This window comes from Pseudonaja textilis, chromosome 1 (genome assembly GCF_049901715.1).
Source record: "Pseudonaja textilis isolate UNSWEBS1 chromosome 1, rPseTex1.2, whole genome shotgun sequence".
Lineage (NCBI taxonomy): Eukaryota > Metazoa > Chordata > Lepidosauria > Squamata > Elapidae > Pseudonaja > Pseudonaja textilis.
In genome coordinates, this window is record NC_141990.1 from 53,984,816 (window position 1) to 54,006,640 (window position 21,825).

A 21,825-nucleotide genomic window follows, 5' to 3' on the forward strand; every position below is an offset into this window, starting at 1 on the left:
ATAGATAAAATTTAAAACTTTGGATAGGAGGCGTCAAATATCAGTATATCTGATCTTTAAAATAATCTCCAATCATTGGGCAGTAAATCTCTTTGGAGGTTAATATGCATTTGTTTTACCAGCTTATTTATGAATCTGACACTGTATGGGCTTATTGTGATTGAACTGTGCTGAGAACTGAAGTATTTCTTTAAAACCAAAATCTGATAAGTAAATGCAGCTCCAGTTAGAAATTCATTACATTTTTTTTGTCCTCTTCGGTTATGCAAGAATAAATCTATAAACCTGAAGAAGCCAGCATTCTCTTTTGTTCAGATAAAATCCAGATACCTACCTTGTACTTCAATTTCTGGAACAAATTAAATAGAAGATACTTGTATTAAAGATTCAATTTATCACACAAACCCAAACCAAGTTGCTCATTAGAGCCTTTATTTCTACAACACAATCAAGCCCACAGGACCTTCAGCTCAAAGCCACATGGCAAAGAACTTTGTGTAATGAAGAAACAGAGACTGAGCTCACACAAATAATGATGTTCTTTCACAATGAGAGTCATTTTATATGTAATATACAATATATAATTACAATTGTTCCAAATGAGAATGACTCAAATTTTCCAGTAATCTTTCCTGTTGGTGGTGTGTAGAATGTAATTCTAGTCATTTTTTCCTATGACTTTGGACTTTAGAAACAATAATTAGCAGAGTCAGCATGTTATTAACTTTGTCAGTAACCTTTCCCTTACCAGGCATCTAATGTGTTTGGACACAGATTCAGAACAGTCCTGAAAGTTTGCTTCTGCTGTTTTTCAAATGACGTGAAAAAAAGGACATATGTCACAAAAATGGGTGCAAAACATTTGGTTTAAGTATTTTGTATGTTATCCTCTTAATCCGTTGGTTTTTCAGTAGCTAAATGAGGAACTTCTCCTCTTTGTAGACAGAAAGGGGAAAATATTAAATATAAGCCTTACTAAAAGTATGTATTAAACATATCTTAAATAATTAAATAAGAAATACATAGAATTAAGTGCTGATAATTACTGTAGTGAAATAATGTAACAGTTGTTTCTCTTCTGGCTTCACCCACTTGCTAGTTGTTATCCAAGTCATTCCACTTGAAGGTCAAATCAGAGCAGTTCTTGGTCCAAAAAAGATTGCGTCTCATTCATATATAGTCTAAAACTTTTCTTAATCTGAAGAAAAGCAATGGAAAATATCAGCATATTTTGCATTCCAGGGCAAGCTTCTGTGAAATTCTAAAAAGAGTATTTTTGAGAATGTGCAGAGTATACTCCCTTTGCACAATGCAATCATACTTGGTATCCATGATAAAACTTAGGACATTGCAAATCAGTATAAGAAACCACTAGATCTAAGATAAGATAACCACTTGGAGAAGTTGATCTATTTAAACTGGATTAATATACCTGACAGAAGGTCAGATGTTCACCATCCTAATTTTGTTGAAAAAATATTTCTGTAAGCATGGTTATTTAATCTAATGAAATAGATTACTTGATAAATAGAAATAGATGTCAGATTTGAATGGATTTACATACACTGTTTTCAGACCCAACAAATGAGTTTAATGGTAGCTGGTAATGTTGAAATACATTTTATACTTGTTTAAGTCAGATAACAGATAATCAGAGTTGGAAGGTTATGTGACTATAACTAAAAATCTCAGTTACCCCAGTGATAGCCCTGTTGTGATCATTGTGGCACCAGTCATGGATAAGATAGAAAGGTCTGCAAATGAACAAACACATTTTACAGAAGAAATCCTAACTGGGAGAGGTGCCACAGATATAGCCCAGGAAAGACTGAGTATATACTCAGTGAACACTGAATGTTAAAAACTGCATGGGGAGAAAAAGAAAAACTGATGGAAGGAGAGGTAATAGAAAAACTGAGATTCTAAACATGACTATTGTTAAGTTTGGGAAAAGAGAGGCTGAACCAGAGCATGAGTGCAACAATACTTTATTATAACAATAAAGGGCTGACCGTGCTTGCCACGCCTGGAACTGGCTCGCAGCGATCAGCAACAGGTTGGACCCCGCAGCCTGCTTTTATAGCTGGCTGCTGGGGAGAACCAACCAATGGGTGAAGGGGAGAACGCCCCCGCAAAGTGAATGGACCTGAGTGAGAACTCCTAGAGTCCTCAGGACATAACACCCCTTCCCCCCAGATGCGAACACGCATAGTCTTTGAGGTAGGCAGGAGGTTTATGTTGGCGCCCGGAACGGCGCAGCTCTGGAACGCTGACTGTCCGTTCAGAGTCTGTCTGGGAAGGCAGAGCCGGGTAAGTGTCACCAACGTGCCCCTCGGTTCGGGCAGGCCCGGGACTCGCAGGGTTGGTCACTGGGGACGTGCTCCCGTAGACTGGATCGGGCTGGTCCACCGTCTGGGCGCCGCTGTCCGTGTTCGGGCTATCTGGAATGACTGTTGGTGTGCACTGGTTGCCGGGAAGGATGTGGATGTGGGGTTGATGCTGAGACCTCCCGTCGCTTTGTGATTCTGGGCCCCTGCTAGTGTGGGTGCTGAGGCGCCTGCGCAGCTGGTCCAGGTGCCTTCTCCAGACCCGGCCGTCCTCCAGTCTGACCCGATACGACCTTGGTCCGGTGATGGCCACGATCTCGCCCAGGATCCACAGGGGGTCTCCCACGAAGTTCCTCGCGAATACTGACTCCTGTAAGATAAAATGTCTAACCCCCGATGTGGAAGCGAGGGGAGAGTCAGGGCAGTATTGTGGGTGAAGTCTGTCCAATACAGTCCTCAGACGCCTGCCCATCAGGAGCTCAGCTGGGGACTTGTTGGTGACTGAACATGGCGTTGAATGCTGGCTCATCAGGAAATGCGAGAGTTTGTGGTGCCAGTCATCCTTGCTGAACCTAGCCAGGGCTTCTTTAGTGGTCCTGACAGCCCTTTCAGCCAATCCGTTACTGGCAGGATGAAATGGGGCTGTGAAAATGTGGCGGATACCCAGGTTGGCAGCGAAACGGCTGAACTCGGTTGATGCGAACTGTGGGCCATTGTCGGAGACAATGGAGTCGGGTAGCCCGTGTGTTACAAACAGGCGTGTTAATACGTTGGTGATTGCCTGTGTGGTGGTCGTGGATAGCTGTGCAACGTCAATCCATTTAGAATAGGCGTCCACGACCACTAGGAACATTTTCCCATGCAAGGGGCCGGCTAGGTCGATGTGAATTCTGGACCACGGAGCGCTGGCGCTCTCCCATTTAGTAGGGGTGGCAATAGGAGGAGCTGGACGGGATTCCTGGCAGGGGTTGCAGGAGCTTACCCATCTAGCGATGTCCTCGCCGAGGCCCGGCCACCATACGTAGCTGCGTGCTAATGCCTTCATTCTCACGATGCCAGGGTGTCCCTCGTGCAACGCTCCAGGACTCGGGACGCAGTAAGGTCGGGATGACCACTCGAGTGCCCCACAGTAGACAGCCCTGCAAACTGGACAGTTCCTGCATGCGGGTCTTGAAAGGTGAGAATTTGTTTTCAACATTGCCACCCGGCCACCCCCTCCTCACCCAGTCGAGCACCTGGGCGAGCGTTTTGTCTGCCTTGGTTTTAGCAGCAATGTCAAGGGCAGTGATGGGGAGGTCCAATTGGGTTACCTCGAAAATAGCGTGGACAGGAGCAGGGTCTTCAGCCGGAGCCGGCAAGGGACAGCGGCTGAGAGCGTCAGCGTGGGACAATGTTTTACCTGGCCGGTGTATGAGTCTGTAGGAGTAGGCTGCTAGGAAGAGGGTCCATCTCATCATCCTAGGGGAAAGGACTTGAGGGGTCTGTTTGTCCCCAGCTAGTAGACCCAGGAGGGGCTTGTGGTCTGTGACCAGCTCGAAAAAATGGCCAAAGAGAAATTCGTGAAATTTTTTCACTGCTGCAACAGCTGCTAGAGCTTCCTTATCGATCTGGCTGTAATTACGCTCTGTTGCGGAGAGCGTCCTGGAGAAAAGGCAATGGGAGCCTCGGCGCCATTGGGAAGCCTGTGGCTTAATACTGCCCCAATTCCAAAGTGGGATGCGTCTGCTGCCAGCACTAAAGGAAGGTTGGGGTCGAATTGAATAAGTACCGCCTCTGACGTGAGTAGTGATTTCACGGCGTGAAAAGCATGGTCTTCTTTGTGCCACCAGTGCCAAGGTGACTTTTTATCCAGTAATCTGTGTAGGGGTTCAGCTACTGATGCTTTATGGGGCAAGAAAGACGCGTAAAAGTTTAATAGCCCCAAGAAGGCCTGTAGTTCAGTTTTGGAGGTTGGAGTGGGTGCCTCGTGAATTGCCTTAACCTTGGACTCCAGGGGGTGAATGCCTGAGGCGTCAATTTTATAACCCAGAAAGTCCACCTGTCTAGTGGCAATGGCGCATTTTTCTTTTTTCAATTTGAGGCCATGCTGTCTGAACCTCTCTAACACTGCTCGAACTCTCTGGAAGAGTTGGGGTCTGTCCCTGGCCGAGACTAAGATGTCGTCAAGTAGGGTACTACTCCAGGAGGCCCTGTAAAATCCGCTCCATGAGGGATTGAAAGATACCCGGGGCAACACTTACGCCAAATTGGAGACGCTTGCATCGGAAAGCACCCCTGTGAGTGACAATGGTCTGGAGTTCCGCTGTTTGGTTGTCAACAGGGAACTGTTGATACGCTTGAGACATGTCCAATTTGGCAAAAATGCTGCCAGGTTCAAAAGTGTGTAATAAATGCTGAATGACGGGCACTGGGTAAGCGCTAACTTGTAGAAACTTATTGATTGTGGTCTTGTAGTCCGAGCAAATTCTCAGGCTACCGCCTTTTTTGAGGGTGTGACAATGGGCATCTCCCATTTGGCGAAATCTGTTGGCTCAATGACCCTTGTTTTAATAGTTTATCCAATTCAGCATCTAGTTTTGGCCGAATAGCGAATGGGACCCTCACGCGGTTTTAGCCTGATTGGGACTGCCTGGGGTCGACTGAGAACGATATTGGGGTACCGTTATAACACCCCAGCTCATCGCTGAATACATCTGAGTAATCAGCGAATAAGGAGTCAGTGTCTGAGGTTGAGACAGCATGGACTCCTGTTAGCCCTAGGCCGAGATGGGGAAACCAATCGAGCCCCAATAAGGTAGGGAGATTGCCGTTAACTACCACTAGAGGTAGGTGACCTTTAAAAGCTCTAAAATTGACAAGGAACTTGCCTCTGCCGATTACAGGAATGGTCTTCCCCTGGTAGTCCTTCAGGCTAAAGTGGCACTTCTGGAGCCGGCTAGTGGACAGGCTGGGCTGGAGCCTCTTGAGGGTGTTCCATGAGATAATTGAGAGCGCTGACCCTGTGTCAACCTCCATGCGGCACGGTTTACCTTCTAGGGAAACGGAGAGAGAGATTTTACTAACAGTGTGGCAAGTATGCTTGGCACGGTGGTGCGTGCGACAGTTCAATACTTGCCTCTGCGGCCCGAGTGTGAGAAGGGGGGTGCCTTTGTGTTGAGCTTTGAGGGGCTTGGCAGACTCTCGCGATGTGCCCCTTTTATGGCAGTTATTGCAGGTGGCTCCTTTAAACTTGCAGGTGGCCCTCAGATGAGATCCACCACAGGCTAGGCACAGGGTGATGTGCTTGGGTGGACCGATGTTTTCTTGTTTGGCTCCTACCTGTGGCCGTCTGTCGTTGGAGAGGCGGTGGATGTCGTTTTCATCACTCAGGGATTCCTCTGCTACCACCTCCTCGGAGTGGACTGGAATTGACGTCAGCTTGGCAGTCGGGCCATGGATTTCGGTGGCTGAGTGCACTGCCAGTTCTGCTGCTAAGGCCTCCTCGACTGCTTGTGCGAGATTGAGGTCTTTTTTCGCGAGGAGGCGCCTTTGAAGGTGTAGGTCCTTGACCCCGCAGACTAGTTGATCGAGGAGCATGTCCTCCAGGTAGGTTCCAAACCCACAATGCAATGCTGCTGTTCTGAGAGCGGCCATATACTGATTAATGGTTTCCTTGTCCGCTTGCTTCCTCATACGGAAGGTGAATCTCCTGGCAATCTGTGAGGGCCTGGGAGAATAGTGGTTAGTGAGGATTTCAAGTAGCTCTGACCAAGGAACGTTTTTCAACTCACGTGGAGCCACGAGGGCTGTGGCAGTATCGAAGACGATGGCTCCACAGTAGATCAGGAAATACGATTTTTTCCGATGCTCTCCAGCATCAGCCAGCCCAATTGCATCGATATAATGGTTAAAACGGTTCTTGTATGATTCCCACTTCTCCTCATCCGGTTTGAACGCTGGGAAGACTGGATTGGAGTTCATGGTGATGGGGCCGGTAGAACAACCTGTGGACAAAATCTCTCTGGGACAGCAGAAAAATGTTCTAGTGCCTGTGGCAGGCAAGTGATTTCAGCTCTGGAGAGGCTTTTCGCAATCCTCTCTCTCTCTCTGGGTTAGCCATGTTTGGCCGTCAGCCGTTGGCGGCGTTTGCATTCGCGCCTGTGTGGGCGTCAGTGACTTGACTACAGCACCGTGCTGTGCCTTTTAGGTTTGAAATTCAAATGACAGCCGTTTGAATTTCGCGCCTAAACAATGAGCGGCTGCGGCTCGCAGCGCTTCACTTTCCCTGTAGCTGGGCTAACAAGCGGCTACAGACGCTTCTAACTTTTCGTTCTGACCGCTCTCTCTGGCTGCGGATCAGTGTTCGCTTCTATTGCTTGCTGGCCGCTTCTCTGTCAGCGGACCAGCGTTGCTCTTTTGTTTGCTCTTTTTGCTTGCTGACCGCTTCTCTGGCTGCGGATCAGCGTTGCTCTTTATTGCCGGCCGATCGCTCTCTCTGGCTGCGGATCGGCGGCTAGTGACTCAGCGGTTGCATGGTGCTTCTGGTAGCCATCCCATCCTCGTCGCCAGTGTTAAGTTTGGGAAAAGAGAGGCTGAACCAGAGCATGAGTGCAACAATACTTTATTATAACAATAAAGGGCTGACCGTGCTTGCCACGCCTGGAACTGGCTCGCAGCGATCAGCAACAGGTTGGACCCCGCAGCCTGCTTTTATAGCTGGCTGCTGGGGAGAACCAACCAATGGGTGAAGGGGAGAACGCCCCCGCAAAGTGAATGGACCTGAGTGAGAACTCCTAGAGTCCTCAGGACATAACAACTATATTATGGCTTCTCCTTCTTGTAAATCTCACATTGCTTCCAAATTCAATTTACCTGTCAGTTTTGACTTTAAAAAGAAAGCAAAAAAAAGTCATATGCCTTTTAAATATGTACTTGCATTGTTTTAGGGTGATTTTTCTTTCCTTTTTGTGTCATTAAAAACAACTTAATACTCTTATTGTTATCTTTTACTAATGTTTTATTGAGCAATACTTTAAAAAAATAATTTTATTAAACTTTTCAAAGTATAAAATACAAATGAAAATGAAAATAATAGGAAATGGGGAATGGTAAAGGGAAGAGAGAAAAATAAGGAAAGCATTGACTTCTGACTCTTTTTAGCACAGTAGAATAAATAACATTACAACTTTTTACTTTTGCATACTTGGTATGTATTAGCCCTTTCTATAACAACAAACTTATCTAATAAGCAAAACTCAAAGTCAATATTTCTTCTTTTTTCCCCCATCTCAAGCAGAAAATCTAGAAGTGATTTCCAGGTAAAAACAAAGTTGGATGTGTTCTTTTCTTTGATTAGAGCAGTTAATTTAGCCATCTCTGCTAGTTCCATCAGTTTTTCCAGCCATTCACCCATTGTGGGAATTAAAGTATCTTTCCATTTTTGTGCATAGTGGTACATGATTATTAATGTTCAGATCTGTTAGTGCCTTGCTATTAAATTGGAACTGTTAAATTTTGATCTTGCTGCTGTCAACATATATAACAGCAAGGTTTTTTCCCCAAGTTCTTAAACTTAGAAAAAGATTTCTAGTTTAATTTTTATATTCATTTTAATAATCTTCTGTATTAAAATATAAATCTTACCCCACACATTTCTTTGCTTTATCACAAGTCCACCAAAGATGAAAAAGTTCCTTCTTTGCATTTGCATTTGCAACATACATTTGAAATACCTTCATCCGTCTTGGACAATTTATTAGATGTTAAATACAGTGGAACATCATTTTATAAAAAAAACGTTTTTCCATTGTTCAAGTACATTATACCCAAAATTCTTTACTCATTGAATCATGCAATCTTCACAGATTCATTCTCCAAACAAAATAACAATTGTTTCAATAGCAATTCATCATTGCCATGTAATACAATTCATTTTTACAAGGTCAAACGCATAACTATTTTTTATCTAGTTTAAGCATTTATTTCAGTTGTAAATATATAAACCAGTAACAAACACACCCTTATCACTCCATCTCTTGTATGACTTAAGGATAGGTTCACCTTGATTAAAAAGTAGTTTTTGATCAATCCACCAGTCTGGCCTCACCATTGTTTGTCTAAAAAAGGCTTTATGTCTCTAAAAAAAGAGACACTTTCATCAGTGGTGGAATTCAACAAATTTTGCTACCGGTTCTATGGGTGTGGCTTGGTGGATGTGGCAAGGGAAGGTTACTGCAAAATCCCATTCTCTCCCCAGCCCACTAACCTGCTCTCCAGCTCTGTTCTCCTGTGCAGGGCAACAAAAGAAGACCCAGCAGATCAGCTAGGACTCGGGAGGCAACAAATAGATGAGGATGGGGCCAGTCAGAGATGGTATTTGCTGGTTGTCCGAACTACTCAAAATTTCTGCTACTGGTTCTCCAGAACCGGTCAGAACCTGCTGAATACCACCTCTGACTTTCATAGAGAACATTGTTTTATATTTCATCCAAACAGGTGATTTTCAAATACATTTTGCTAGCCTGTTCCAGGGCAGATATAACTTTCTTTTTAAACAGATGAGATAGTTGAAATTCTTATATTTACAAAATTATTTCAATATACTTTACTCCTTATCATAGACTGACCTCAAGGAAGAGTAACACCATTGGACTTAGTTCCTATGAGCACTTGCCCTGCTTTGGGTCTGCTGGAAGAGACACTCACAAATTTGGCTCCCTAAGAGATCTGTAGCAGGATATATTTTACTCTCAAAATATCTCAGAATAATCCATTAGCATGTAGAGATAATCAGTTGGGACTGCTAATTCCCTTGGCTGTTAAAAGCATTGAACCACTGCTTATAAAACAGTTGGCAGGACAATACTCACAATTCACTGGGAACACCAGTGTGTGCTCTTGTGATATGGAAAAAGGCTTATGTAAAGCTGTCTGATCCCTTTATGTATCAGTGTTTGTGGTACCACAATCAAGTACTTTGAACTATGTCCTCAAATAGTTCATTTTATTGTTGATCATTGACGATGGGGCCACAATTCAAGGCATTTTTATAATAAAGTGACAAAATGTTATTTATATAAAAAGGAATGGATTATTCTTATTTGGCATTTCTCCTATGTAACACCGAGAAGTAAATTCAAGAGGATGTTTGCATCTGTCTTTTCAAAGGAGAGTACTGTACTGTAGTTAAATTCTACCTAAGTGCAGCAATAAAGCCATTGACTGCTAGGGCTGCCCACTGATCTTGAAGGATGTACTTTGCTTTAACAAAAGGTCAAAAGAGGGATTTGATAAAAGCTGTTTTTGCACAGCAGTGTTGACCCCTTCATAAACAAGAGCAGAGAACATAGAATAATAGCATTGGAAGAGAGCTTGGAAATAGTCTAGTCCATGCCCCTACTCAAGTGGGAGACCCTATGCCATTCTGGATAAATGGCTGACCAGTCTCTTCTTGAAAAGCTCCATTAATGGAGCAGCACAACTTCTGGAGGTAAACGGTCCACTGATTACTTGTTCTCATTGTCAGGAAATGTCTCCTTAATTTTAGGTTGGATCTTTCTTTCTTTCTTCTTCCTTCTTCAACCTCTTCTTGTCCTGGCTTCAGGCACTTTGGAGAATAGGTCAACATGTACCCCCCTTTCTCTATGATAGCCCCTCAAATACTGGAAGATTGCTAGTTACCTGTAGCTCATTAGACTAGACACACCTAGTTCCTTCAATTGTTCATTATCTGGCTGAGACTTCAGAACCCTCCTCATCTTTGTTGCTCTTCTCTGCACTCTTTCTAGAATCTCAACGTATTTTCTGTATTGTGTTGACCAAAACTGGATGCAGTATTCCAAGTGTGGTCTCACCTGTGCAGTATAAAGTGGTGCTATCACTTTTGATTTTGAAACTCTCTCTCTATTATTGCAACCCAGGACTGTGTATATACATATGCATACACACAAATAAAATGAAATAGGTAACCTGTTGCCCTTCAATGTTATTAATCTCAATCCTGCCTGTTAGCCAACATAACCATACACAATGGATTGTGGTATCTGTAGTCTTAAAAAATACATACAAACACAGGCAGAAGCAAAAAGTAGGCATATCTAAGCAGTAGCTTATCAAATGAGCTGCAAAGGTAATGTTTTGTTTGGGAGAGATCTCAAGAATATTTGGTATTTTTCTAGAGAAGAGGGAATGGAACATTATGTTTTGCATAACAAAATTGAGAATTTATCATGATCTGTTTTGCAGTCTCACAGGATAATAACAATTGCCTGAAGAACACATGAATCCATCACTGAGTCTCCACAAAAAGTCCCCAAGGCAAAAGAAAAGATGTAAGAAATATGAATCGGTTACTGCCTAGTTAAACTACTTTCACAGGTCTAGCATATAAATAGTACAAAATAAAGCTCTTCCATTTTATTTGTCCAAATTGAAAAGAAAATGAGGGATTATTCCAGAATGCCTTGATGCTTTAATACTGTATCCAGGCTGCCACAATTCTCTTACCACTTGTAACAGCCTATTCTTGCAGTTTGTAGGTCACTGTGTATCACCCATACATTGTGCATAGGTTGTGGTAGGTTTATCTGCCCACAAATTTTATAGTGACTTTCCCTAAACTGGCACCTCCCTACTGTATTAAGTCTGAAAACTTCCATGCAGCTTGGTCAGTTTCTAGGAGTTGCAGTCTCAACATAACTGGATTGAGGTAGATGTAAGCTGCTTTGTAGCATAATCTATATCTTCTCTTGTGGAAAAATATGTCTCGTGCTATAAAATCATCATGAAAAGGAATATCTCATACTAGCAATGGGTTCTGTGGCTCAAGAGTCATAACAAATGGAAACATTGCTGCTGTACTTGGTCTCAACAGTCTTCTTCTATCAAAAACTAGAGAGCATAATTTACACTGCTTAAAAAAATTAAGGGAACACTTAAACGATACAGTGTAACTCCAAGTCAATCACATGTCTGTGAAGTCAAACTGTCTACTTAGGTAGCAACACTGATTGACAATCAATTTCACATGCTGTTGTACAAATGAAATAGACAACAGGTGGAAAGCAGAGGCAGTTAGCAAGACATCCCCAATAAAGGAGTGGTTCTGCAGGTGGTGACCAGAGACCACTTCTCAGTTCCTATGCTTTCTGTCTGATGGTTTGGTCACTTTTGAATGCTGGCGGTGCTTTCACTCTAGTGGTAGCATGAGACAGAGTCTAAAACCCACACAAGTGTTTCAGGTAGTGCAGCTCATCCAGGATGGCACATCAATGCGAGCTGTGGCAAGAAGGTTTGCTGTGTCTGTCAGCGTAGTTTCCAGAGCATGGAGGCACTACCAGGAGACAGGCCAGTACATCAGGAGACATGGAGGAGGCCGTAGGAGGGCAACAACCCAGCATCAGGACCGCTACCTCCACCTTTGTGCATGGAGGAACAGGAGGAGCACTGCCAGAGCCCTGCAAAATGACCTCCAGCGGGCCACAAATGTGCATGTGGCTGCTCAAACGGTCAGAAACAAATTCCATGAGGGTGGTATGAGGGCCCGACGTCCACAGGTGGGGGTTGGGCTTACAGCCCAACACCGTGCAAGACGTTTGGCATTTGCCAGAGAACACTAAGATTGGCAAATTTGCCACTGGCGCCCTGTGCTCTTCACAGATGAAAGCAGGTTCACACTGAGCACATGTGACAGACGTGACAGGGTCTGGAGACGCCATGGAGAATGTTCTGCTGCCTGCAATATCCTCCAGCATGACCGGTTTGGCAGTGGGTCAGTAATGGTGTGGGGTGGCATTTCTTTAAGGGGGCACATAGCCCTCCATGTGCTCGCCAGAGGTAGCCTGATGGTCATTAGGTACCGAGATGAGATCCTCAGACCCCTTGTGAGACCATATGCTGGTGCAGTTGGCCCTGGGTTCCTCCTAATGCATGACAATGCTAGACCTCAGTGGCTGGCCTGCCCGTTCCCCAGACCTGAATCCAATTGAGCACATCTGGGACATCATGTCTCGCTCCATCCACCAACACCACATTGCACCACAGACTGTCCAGGAGTTGGGGGATGCTTTAGTCCAGGTGTGGGAGGAGATCCCTCAGGAGACCATCCGCCACCTCATCAGGAGCATGCCCAGGCATTGTAGGGAGGTCATACAGGCACGTGGAAGCCACACACACTACTGAGCCTCATTTTGACTTGTTTTAAGGACATTACATCAAAGTTGGATCAGCCTGTAGTATTTTTTTCCACTTTAATTTTGAGTGTAACTCCAAATCCAGACTTCCATGGGTTGCTAAATTTGATTTCCATTGATAATTTTTGTGTGATTTTGTTGTCAGCACATTCAACTATGTAATGAACAAAGTATTTAATAAGAATATTTCATTAATTCAGATCTAGGATGTCTTATTTTTGTGTTCCCTTTATTTTTTTGAGCAGTGTATAATGCATAGATTTGGGTTTCACCTCAGGAAGACTGTAATACTATCCAATCTGTGATGGAAAAAATCCACTCCTACAGAGAAACCCAGTACAAAGTGATTAAATTACCTCAATACTACTTTCAACCATTTGAATGCACTAGGACTTATTATTATACTGTAAGAGTTAATCGGACAATGCTCAACTTAGGTTAAAACCATTGGGAGACAATGGTTTTTATATTGACAGAAAAGATAGCAAATTCTATGACCCTCAGCTAAGGAATGGGGAAGCCAATATCCCAAAACAGAGCACATATAACCCAGCAGAAATAGGATAGACATGCATCATCATCCCATGGCCAAGGAGAAATATGAACACTTCCCACCAACCAGAGACAAACTAGCAATTATGTTGGTATTACAACATAGGATGCCAAAATAATTGGGATATTTGTCGGCATGTAAGCCTCTATCCCCACAAACTATATATTACAGTAGTGTTTTTACTCTATCAATTAGTAACAGAGATGGTATTCAGCAGGTTCTGATCAGTTCTGGAGAACCGTTAGTGGAAATTTTGAGTAGTTAGGAGAACTGGCGAATACCTCCTCTGACTGGAGATTTTACAGTACCCTTCCCCTGCCACACCCACCAAGCCACGCCCACAAAACCGGTAGTCAAAAAATTTGAATCCCATTACTGATCAGTAACCCACTCCCTAGGGCATCGGATTAGGAGTGGGGCAATTCCAATAGAGCAAAAGCCATCTCTAACAATTATGTGCTCCTGATACAATAATTATAATGTGGTCAAACAAAAGAAAGCCCACATATGCCTCAGTCGAAAGAAGCATTGCCATGCCCACTGGAGACTTCAAATATTTTTACACTTCTTCAGCTTGATGACCTCCTCAAGAACTGTTTGATCCCAATTCTCAATCAAGTGGCTACTGGCCAAGGTGGACAACAATGATGAGAATAGTTGTCCAGCATATCTGGAAATCACCAATGTTGCCTTACTGTTCTTTTGAATTGTTTCCTGTCTTCTACCTAGGTTTGAAAGGCCAGTGTAAAGTCATGCATTAATCAGAGGAAACTGCTTGGAATATGATTTACTTGTGGAAGGGAGGAATGATTTAATTTTAGAGAACAATAAAGTTGCACACATGAAGAACCTTACCAATAGCAGGAAATGCTATGCATGCAAGAACATATTAAGCAGTACAGGCTGAAGGAGGAAGTACAAAAAATACAGCCAAAGAATTGGTGAGATTTTCTCGTGCTCCACTTGACATCCTCTTCTTTATGCATGCTTCACTTCCTTAGTTGTGTTTATCAGATGAAGCTGGTGGTTTCTGGGTACATTCAGGGTGAGCTTGCAGCTCAGAGGTCTGTTTTACAGAGTAAAATGTGCAGTACACACTTCCTTTGTGGCTTCTTTCCTCCCTGCTTTCTTTCCTATGTCGGTCTCTCCTCTTCATGACCCACAGAAATAACCTTTCATAGAAAATAAAGTTCCATCGTCAACTTTTGGATTTTTGTTTTCTGAGTTTAAAGAGCAAGACTTCTGAGTATTGTTTTTTTCTCCAGCTGAACTTGCTAAAGAGGAGTAGATGTATCTAAGCCTTTCCTATTCTGTGACATGTTTTATTCTGGGAATTTAAACAATCACTCATGATTTGATTACTAATTATGCACATCAGTTTGTTCATAGATACAGCTTCCCAATGAACATAAATCAAGTTCTCCATATGTTCAATCATGGAACACCTGTAAAAGTAGTCTAACCCATGTTATTATTCATTTATGTCATAAATTTAATACTTAAAAGTGATTGTAGACAACTGCTCTTCCAACATCATATGCAAAGAGTTAGAATATTAGGGGAAACATATTTGGACTGCAAAACTCTAGTAGCGCTAGTTGGCACCTAAGAAATATTCCTATATAATACCTTTGAATTTGGTGGTCCTTTGAATTTTTGCAGATCAGACATGGTAGATTTACTGAAGATAAAAAAAAATCTTTGAAACTGATAAAAGTTCAAAATGATCATTAAAATGGTTCAAGTAGCAGAGGTAGGGAATGGGTATCCCTTCTTTTTTGGGAGCAATTTTAAAGTATCCTCTAATCATAACTGGTAAAAGCTAACATTACAATTAGCTTGGGAAACGAATAAAATAATAAAGAATATCCATTATCAGAGTTAAAAATAGCCATTATCACAGCTAAAAAGCTAAAAATTCCTACAGCTTGTAGCTCCCCAAAAATGTTAAAACTTAGTCCTGGTCTAACAAAATATTGCCTGTCATTTAGTAATAAAAAAGATCAAGATGGCATATTTACAGCTGCAATTTGTTTTTGATCATTGAAAAAAGGTATTAAATATATATATATCCCTAATGAGGTCATTTTTTGTTTTTGTTTTAAAAGACATCCATATTTACTTTTTCTACTCAGCGTAAATAATTTGTATTTTACAGAATCTGTATTTGTGGAACGTGGGAATAAGTTTTCAATACTCTTACATTCAGAATAACGTGTGTGTGTGTGTGTGTGTGTGTGTGTGTGTGTGTACAGCTGCTCCTCTGCAGTAGCGGTTAGGTGGAAGGAGAGAATGGCAATTGAACATACCAGAGAAGGCTTGGAACTGACCCATAATTCCTTGGTGAGGAAAATGGCTTCACTGTTGTGAAGAGGGAGTTTTGCTGTTTTCTACAGGCCCACATTTATGCAATATCTTTGGAAATATCAGCTAGATTGACACAAAACATAAAGTCCTTGTGATGGGGTGGAGAAGAGAAGCTAGCTAGCTAATTTTTGTTAACCCAGTATTATGTAGCAACAATTCCTAGTAACTAACTGAAAACAAACAATACCTCTTCCCACTTTACTTCTAGAAATACTTAAGAGTCAAGTTTCTCTCACAAGTTAAGTTTTATTTGTAATGATGGTCTACTACAAGTATAATATTCTTAATCTTAACCAAAAGCTTTAACTTAAAGACACCATTTGGGGACAGCATTTAGGGTTAGGCCAAGGAGGCAGCATTTAGTGTCCACACTTCATCTATGGATCAAGCAGAGTTAATTTATACTTCAGAGTCTACTCAAAAGGGGAAACTATGGGGCCTTCTGTGCAAAGCAGTGAAGCTCCGCTTCATAATATCTTCCTGACTTGGGGCCTTGAGATGATACTCAGTAAGAAAGAACAAGATGGCTTTCTTCCAGCCAAGGAAATTTGCAGAAATGTCTTTTTGTGTGTGTACATGCAGAAAAATTGACAAGTGCCAAACTGGTGGATAATTGGCGATGCCCTACTATTTAAAACCAGCTCTCAAGGACGGCAAGGCGATGCCCTAACCCCACTTCTGAATGTTTTCATCTGCTTGCTCTAGATTAAAACTATTCCTGAAATGCCTTGCTTGCTATATATTTGGATTTATATTTACGATGCTAATGTGCAGCTTTGGTTGCATTCGTACTCTCCTGGGAAACTAGCTAAGGGAACAGTGCAAATATTGCTCCGGCAGGAGCCCACAATCATTCTGCCATCGCACGTTTCTCACATGTCATAAGAGTTGTATAGCATAATTGCTCGGCATGAGATGCAGGAAGGTAACAGAGGTATACTGTGTTGGGATGAGATTCAAAGGCCTATTATCCTGGGACATGTCTACAGAAATGGCTTTACTTATCAACACAGGGTGGGCACACTGTCACTACCTCCATTGTAGAGAATAGTCAAAAGGATTTTTTTTAAATAATAATCAGATCCTCCTGGCTTTGGTGAAAGGGAGGAAAGTGAATGTGCTGTCACTATACCAATGAATCTTCTCTCGCCATCTTTGCCATAAAATGAAGCTACTATTTAGCTCTTCTCAGTGAGATGATTCCACCTTCATCCAAATGTGTGAGATTTATTTATTTAAAAGGCTGTGGGAAAGCCAAAGCTTTAAATAACGTAAATAAATAGGACACCTCTTAAGAATTTGGAAAGCATTTTCAAACTTTATTTACAACTGTCACAGTGACAAAAGTAGTTTGAAAAAAATGCTAGCTTTTTCCCTGAGGCTCAAAAAAGAATTTTACAGAAATCTAGAATGTAATAATATAACAGGAAAAGTTCCACTGGAGTGCTTTGTTCCTCAGACACATTCAGAAGTGACAGAAATACAAGCAACAATTCTATCTTTTAAAAAAGCAGAAAAATGATATGCAAATATTCAAAGACAAACAACAACCACACTCTGTCCTTAAGCATTAAGGATTTTTGTTTTTCTGAATCTGGGTGGTTAACATTTGACAACTTCAAACTGGGACAAAAATGGAGAAACAAAAAGTGACCTTTGAAGGAAAAAAATTGGGCAATTCAGGTTGGGTGCAAGTGTGAAAGCTCATTGTACTGAACAGCAAGACAAGAACAGGTTCAAGGATACAAAAATAACACCTGGATCCATCCATTTTAAAGCAACCTTGACAAGGCAAGGGTGCAAGACAAATTTCAGTGATGCCAAAATATCCACCAAGACAGGTAGTATATGTGTTTTACAAGTTCTTGGCTGAAAATCACACACACAAGAACAGCCAACTACATCCCTACAATCTCACATCCACATGTAACAATGATTCACAGCTGTTAAGTTATTGCCATTATGTGGAAAACACATGCGAGACGAGACTGAAAAAAGTAACCTTGCTGATTTCAACAAGCAACTCTAATCCATTACCAGCAATTTTACTACTCATGAGGTATCAAAAATAAGTGTACGTGTGTGTATGCATGTGTCTTTTATATATAGCACATATATAGAGTTCCAACGAAGTAGGAAAGGAATGGAAAAGATCATGGGAAACTAAGGATTATTTTGACTATCTTGTTAAGGCTATAATGCTTATACATTACAAAGTTTTAGCTTCTGCAAAATTAATATGGAATCATTGACTTTTAATATCTGAAAGTCATATTTGAAATTTCAACTTTGTGGAACTTCCTGCCAAGAAGTCAGACACTGTTTTTCTTTTGAACTTGAGGCTGTCAATTTAGCTTATCCGATTATTTGTTTGCCTTCTCGGAAGAGAGATATATGGGACATGAAGAATGAGATTATAATGGGGAATTTAGAACCTGTGAACAAGGTAAGTAAATTAAAAAAAAATCCTTGGTTCAAAAAAGTGTTATCTTTTCTACAATACTGAGATGCTGTAATACCTTTTGTTTTTGAAGATAAGCCCTGCTTTCGCCATCCTGCTTTTAAATTGTCTTAAAGTCTTCCTAGTTAACAGCCTTGGTTGGCCTTATACTATAATCATGAGCCCTTCATCCAGCATTTAACGCATGACTAAATCATAAATCAGTCCTGATGAAAAAGCCGTATTCCACAGCAACCAATGCATTGCTAACAGAGAAAGTTAAACAGCAGCTTCTGTAGCAGGAAAGAAAATATACTTTTTTCCATGTCAAATTCTCCTTTCTGAAAAAGCATTTCTTCCAATTCCACCTCCCAAACAAAACAAAATGTGACCTTTTACAGCCTAAACAAGATAACTGCAGAACAAGTAGTAAAGGCCATTTCTACAGTCAACAGCACAATGGCCATACAAAGCTATTCACTGCGATGTTAAAATGCATGCTTAAAGAGGTGTCAAGAAAGGAAAAGACAAAAAAATATAGTTTATGTGCAACAGGTGAGCAAGCCAATGCCAGACCCTGAAGCCTGACAAAGATGGTGCGACTTTAAGAGGGCACTAGGCTGCAGAAGGCCAACCTAGTTATTGACCCATGGCTCCTCTATGTTGTTCTGCAGAAAGGCTGCCTAACGTGTCATAGGAGCATTTCAGTGGCTTGTCTTCCAGCCTCTAAACACATGCACACGTAAAACCAGAAAAAACACTATGAGAAGGCAAGGTTTTGAGAGATGAACACTATTCTCATGCATTTTTAGCCAGAGGCAGTCCCTTACAGAACTTAGCTGCATTTATACTTGCAGTTATTTCTTCTGATACCACACACTTCAGAAGAAGCATGCTTCCTGCTGGCCTATTCCTCCACCAAAGCGCCCTCTAATTTCCTGGCTGCCCCAGGCAACCACCACAGAATTCAACAATGATCGTGAGAAGGGCAATCATTTTTGGCTTGCTTTGCCTGCCCAAACTTTCTTAGTTTTAGCTGGAGATTGTCACGTCAAGCGCTTCAGTTCTCAATAGAGAATATGAAAAAAAACTAAGATCTTGCAGGTGCAAAATTGAATGTCTTTTGTAGAAAAGACCCTTCAGAAAGCTGTTCTCTCTCCCTCAAGATGACCTAACATCCTGAGTAGAACAGAAGATCTTCGGTGCTTTTACTGCTCCTTGCTCTCTTTCTTTGCTTCATCACAGTTCTGTTCCTCTTCTTCTTGAACCAAGAACTCCTCAGGTGGCCATCTTAATTCTCCACTCTCTACATCTCCTTCTGTTGGCTCCACCACAATGGAAGGGAGGCGGTGCTTCAGCTTACAATAACGATCAAAATCCGAAGGGTCAGGGAAAATCTGAAATAAGAGATTTATAATCATCAATGTCTCCAATCCAATGTATTTTCAGTAGATTTTCATTTATTTACAGCTATCCAAGTAGCCCCCTCTAAACTTCAAAGTTGAAAAATGTTTTAAACTTAGGCCCATTCATATCCAAAATTTATATTATTATAATGAAACTGATATGATCCCTTATTGTAAGATTTAGAGCATAATAAGCAGCTGAGATTCTCAGGCATTTTTTTGTTGCTTTCCCAAAGTGATCATTTTAAAGCCCTCCAGATGTTATTGATCTACAACTTCAAGCAGCAGGCATGAATACTGGTAAGGAATGCTAGCGGCAATGTCTAGGGAGCCAGAGGTTCTCATTAGTTTATCTCTTTCCTTGCATTTACTAGTTGGCTGGCAGGTAAAAGGAGATCATTTTATCCATTTTGGCACTAATGTCAGTCAAAAGATCACCACATCATCCCAAGGGAATGCAGTCTTCACAGCCTGGTCTGAAGTCAATGCATCTTTGACTGAAAACCTTTCATGCAACGGTTACAGTTTGGACAAGATCTATCTCTAGTCTATGGGCAGGTTACAAGCTGTCAATGACATTCTTCACATTCAGGCTTTTTAAGTGACATACTCTGTTATAACAAGGGTGTCAAACTCGCGAGCCAGATGCGTCATGTGCTGGCCATCCCCATACCCCCAGTTTAATGAAAGGGGAAAAAGTTATGATACGTCATGTGACGACAACTTTTTGTTGCGAGTTTAACACCCCTGCTGTACAGGCTGGCCTTGAACAACATTTGGAAACTGCAACTGCCATGATGTAAGAACACATCATGATATCCCCATTCCATGAACTGCATTTGCTTACAGGGAGAGTTTTAGGTGCAATCTAAGGTTCTGATTACTTATGAATCCCTACATGATAGCATAGGTTATTTATGGGAGTGCTTGCCTTTGCTCATTTGACTAGACCCAATAGAATTGGTAGGTTCCCTTCTACAGAGCAATGCCACCCATAGCAGCAGGATACAGATGATATGCCTTCTCAATCATAGCACCTGCCCTCATGGAAAAAAAAACATTCCTCTCAAAGTCTAGACAATCCTGATCCTGTCAGACTTCCCCAAGGTGCCAAAGGTTTTGTTTTTCCTCAACTCTGGTGGGTTATTAGTCTGCTATTTGATAGGCAAAATAGAAGGGACTTTTTTTGGACCTCATGAACTTTGCACTTGATTGTTAATAGATTTTTTTTAAAAAAAAATGTTTATTCTCAGCTGTTGTATTTGTGAAATATTGACCATACAAATGGTTAAATAAGGAAGGCTCTTTGTACATTTTGTACACAAAGGACATTCAGAAAACTGATCTTCAAGTTACTCTAATGTCTATAAATAAATAAATATCAAATGTGATTATAGTGTACAAAGGATCCAAAATGCAACAGATGTCCTGCCCATCAACTTCCTGAAACATCATTATATATAGTTCAGATCTGGAGCTAGGGCTGGGTCAGCCATAATTTATGAATTATGGCAATGCTTGACTAACTGAATATTGTTATCATCAATCAACCCACTATATTATGATTCAAATTCTCCTCTTGGAAGGGTTGTTCATCTCTATTCTTGATAGTCCACTGGGTTCTTGCCAACATCAGATCATACACAAATACAGTTTCAGCCATTAAGTAACCTGGCATTTTACTCTGGCCTGGTTAGTACTGCCAGATGTTACTGTTGCTCTTGACAATTCCACTGTCCCACTGCATCTTGACAATTCCTTTGTCCCACTGTCTGAGCTCTTTGAAGATACTCAACAGATATCATTTCCTTAGTCAGCTTTTGCCACCCTGGTGTCTCCAGATGTTTTAGACACAAGACAGCACATGTATTTGATCTAGAAATACTGAGAGCTGAATTTCAACAAATCTGAATATTTAAATATTCAACTACTATGCTAGGTATTTTTCAAAACAGTCTTCAGATCACACTAATATCTAGTAAAACTAATATGAAAATAACTGCAATATTAATGTCTGATCTATTCCATCCTAGGTATTTTATAAAATAAGTTGGAGTTTCCATCTCACCATTAAAACACATCAGATGACCAAATGCACCCTGTATGGATTTTACAGGTTGTATATAAAGCATCAAGTTTGTATCCCCATTCAAGAGGGGGGAAATGTTGGCATTTATTAAAGGTTGCTTTCCTTAGCAGAGCATTTCTGAATTGTTCAGCACTACAATTCCCATTATCCTTAACCAACAGAATCAGGTGCCTTTGAGGGAAGAGATGAGCTGCATCCATGCCCGAAGTTCATAATTTGGATAAGCCAATATGCATCCTCAGTAGGGGAACAACATAACTCCTTTATCTACAATGAACAGCAGCACAGGACAGAATAGCATCAAACCTTCTTTGTTATGGTAAGAACATTAGGTCAAAGTGGAATAGCCGTTTTGAAAATATGCTGACCTATCCCATTTTAAAGTAAGGAATAAATAATTTCTTTAAATAAACAGCCCCCAAATATATATGTTTGTGTGTGTGATTTAAATAGCTTGAAGAATCTTATCTGTAA

General features: G+C 41.5%; 1 protein-coding gene across 2 annotated transcripts in view; it reads right to left on the reverse strand.

The window, feature by feature from the left end:
* Positions 1 to 16,714: 16,714 nt before the first annotated feature.
* LBH (LBH regulator of Wnt signaling pathway) overlaps positions 16,715 to 21,825 on the reverse strand; it is a 47,886-nt gene continuing 42,775 nt past the window's right edge. For both annotated transcript variants that reach the window (XM_087934693.1, XM_026695630.2), the window contains exon 3: positions 16,715 to 19,253. In XM_087934693.1, coding sequence (XP_087790819.1) covers positions 19,065 to 19,253 — 189 coding nt within the window. In that variant the 3' untranslated portion in view covers positions 16,715 to 19,064. The remainder of the gene's footprint in view (positions 19,254 to 21,825) is intronic.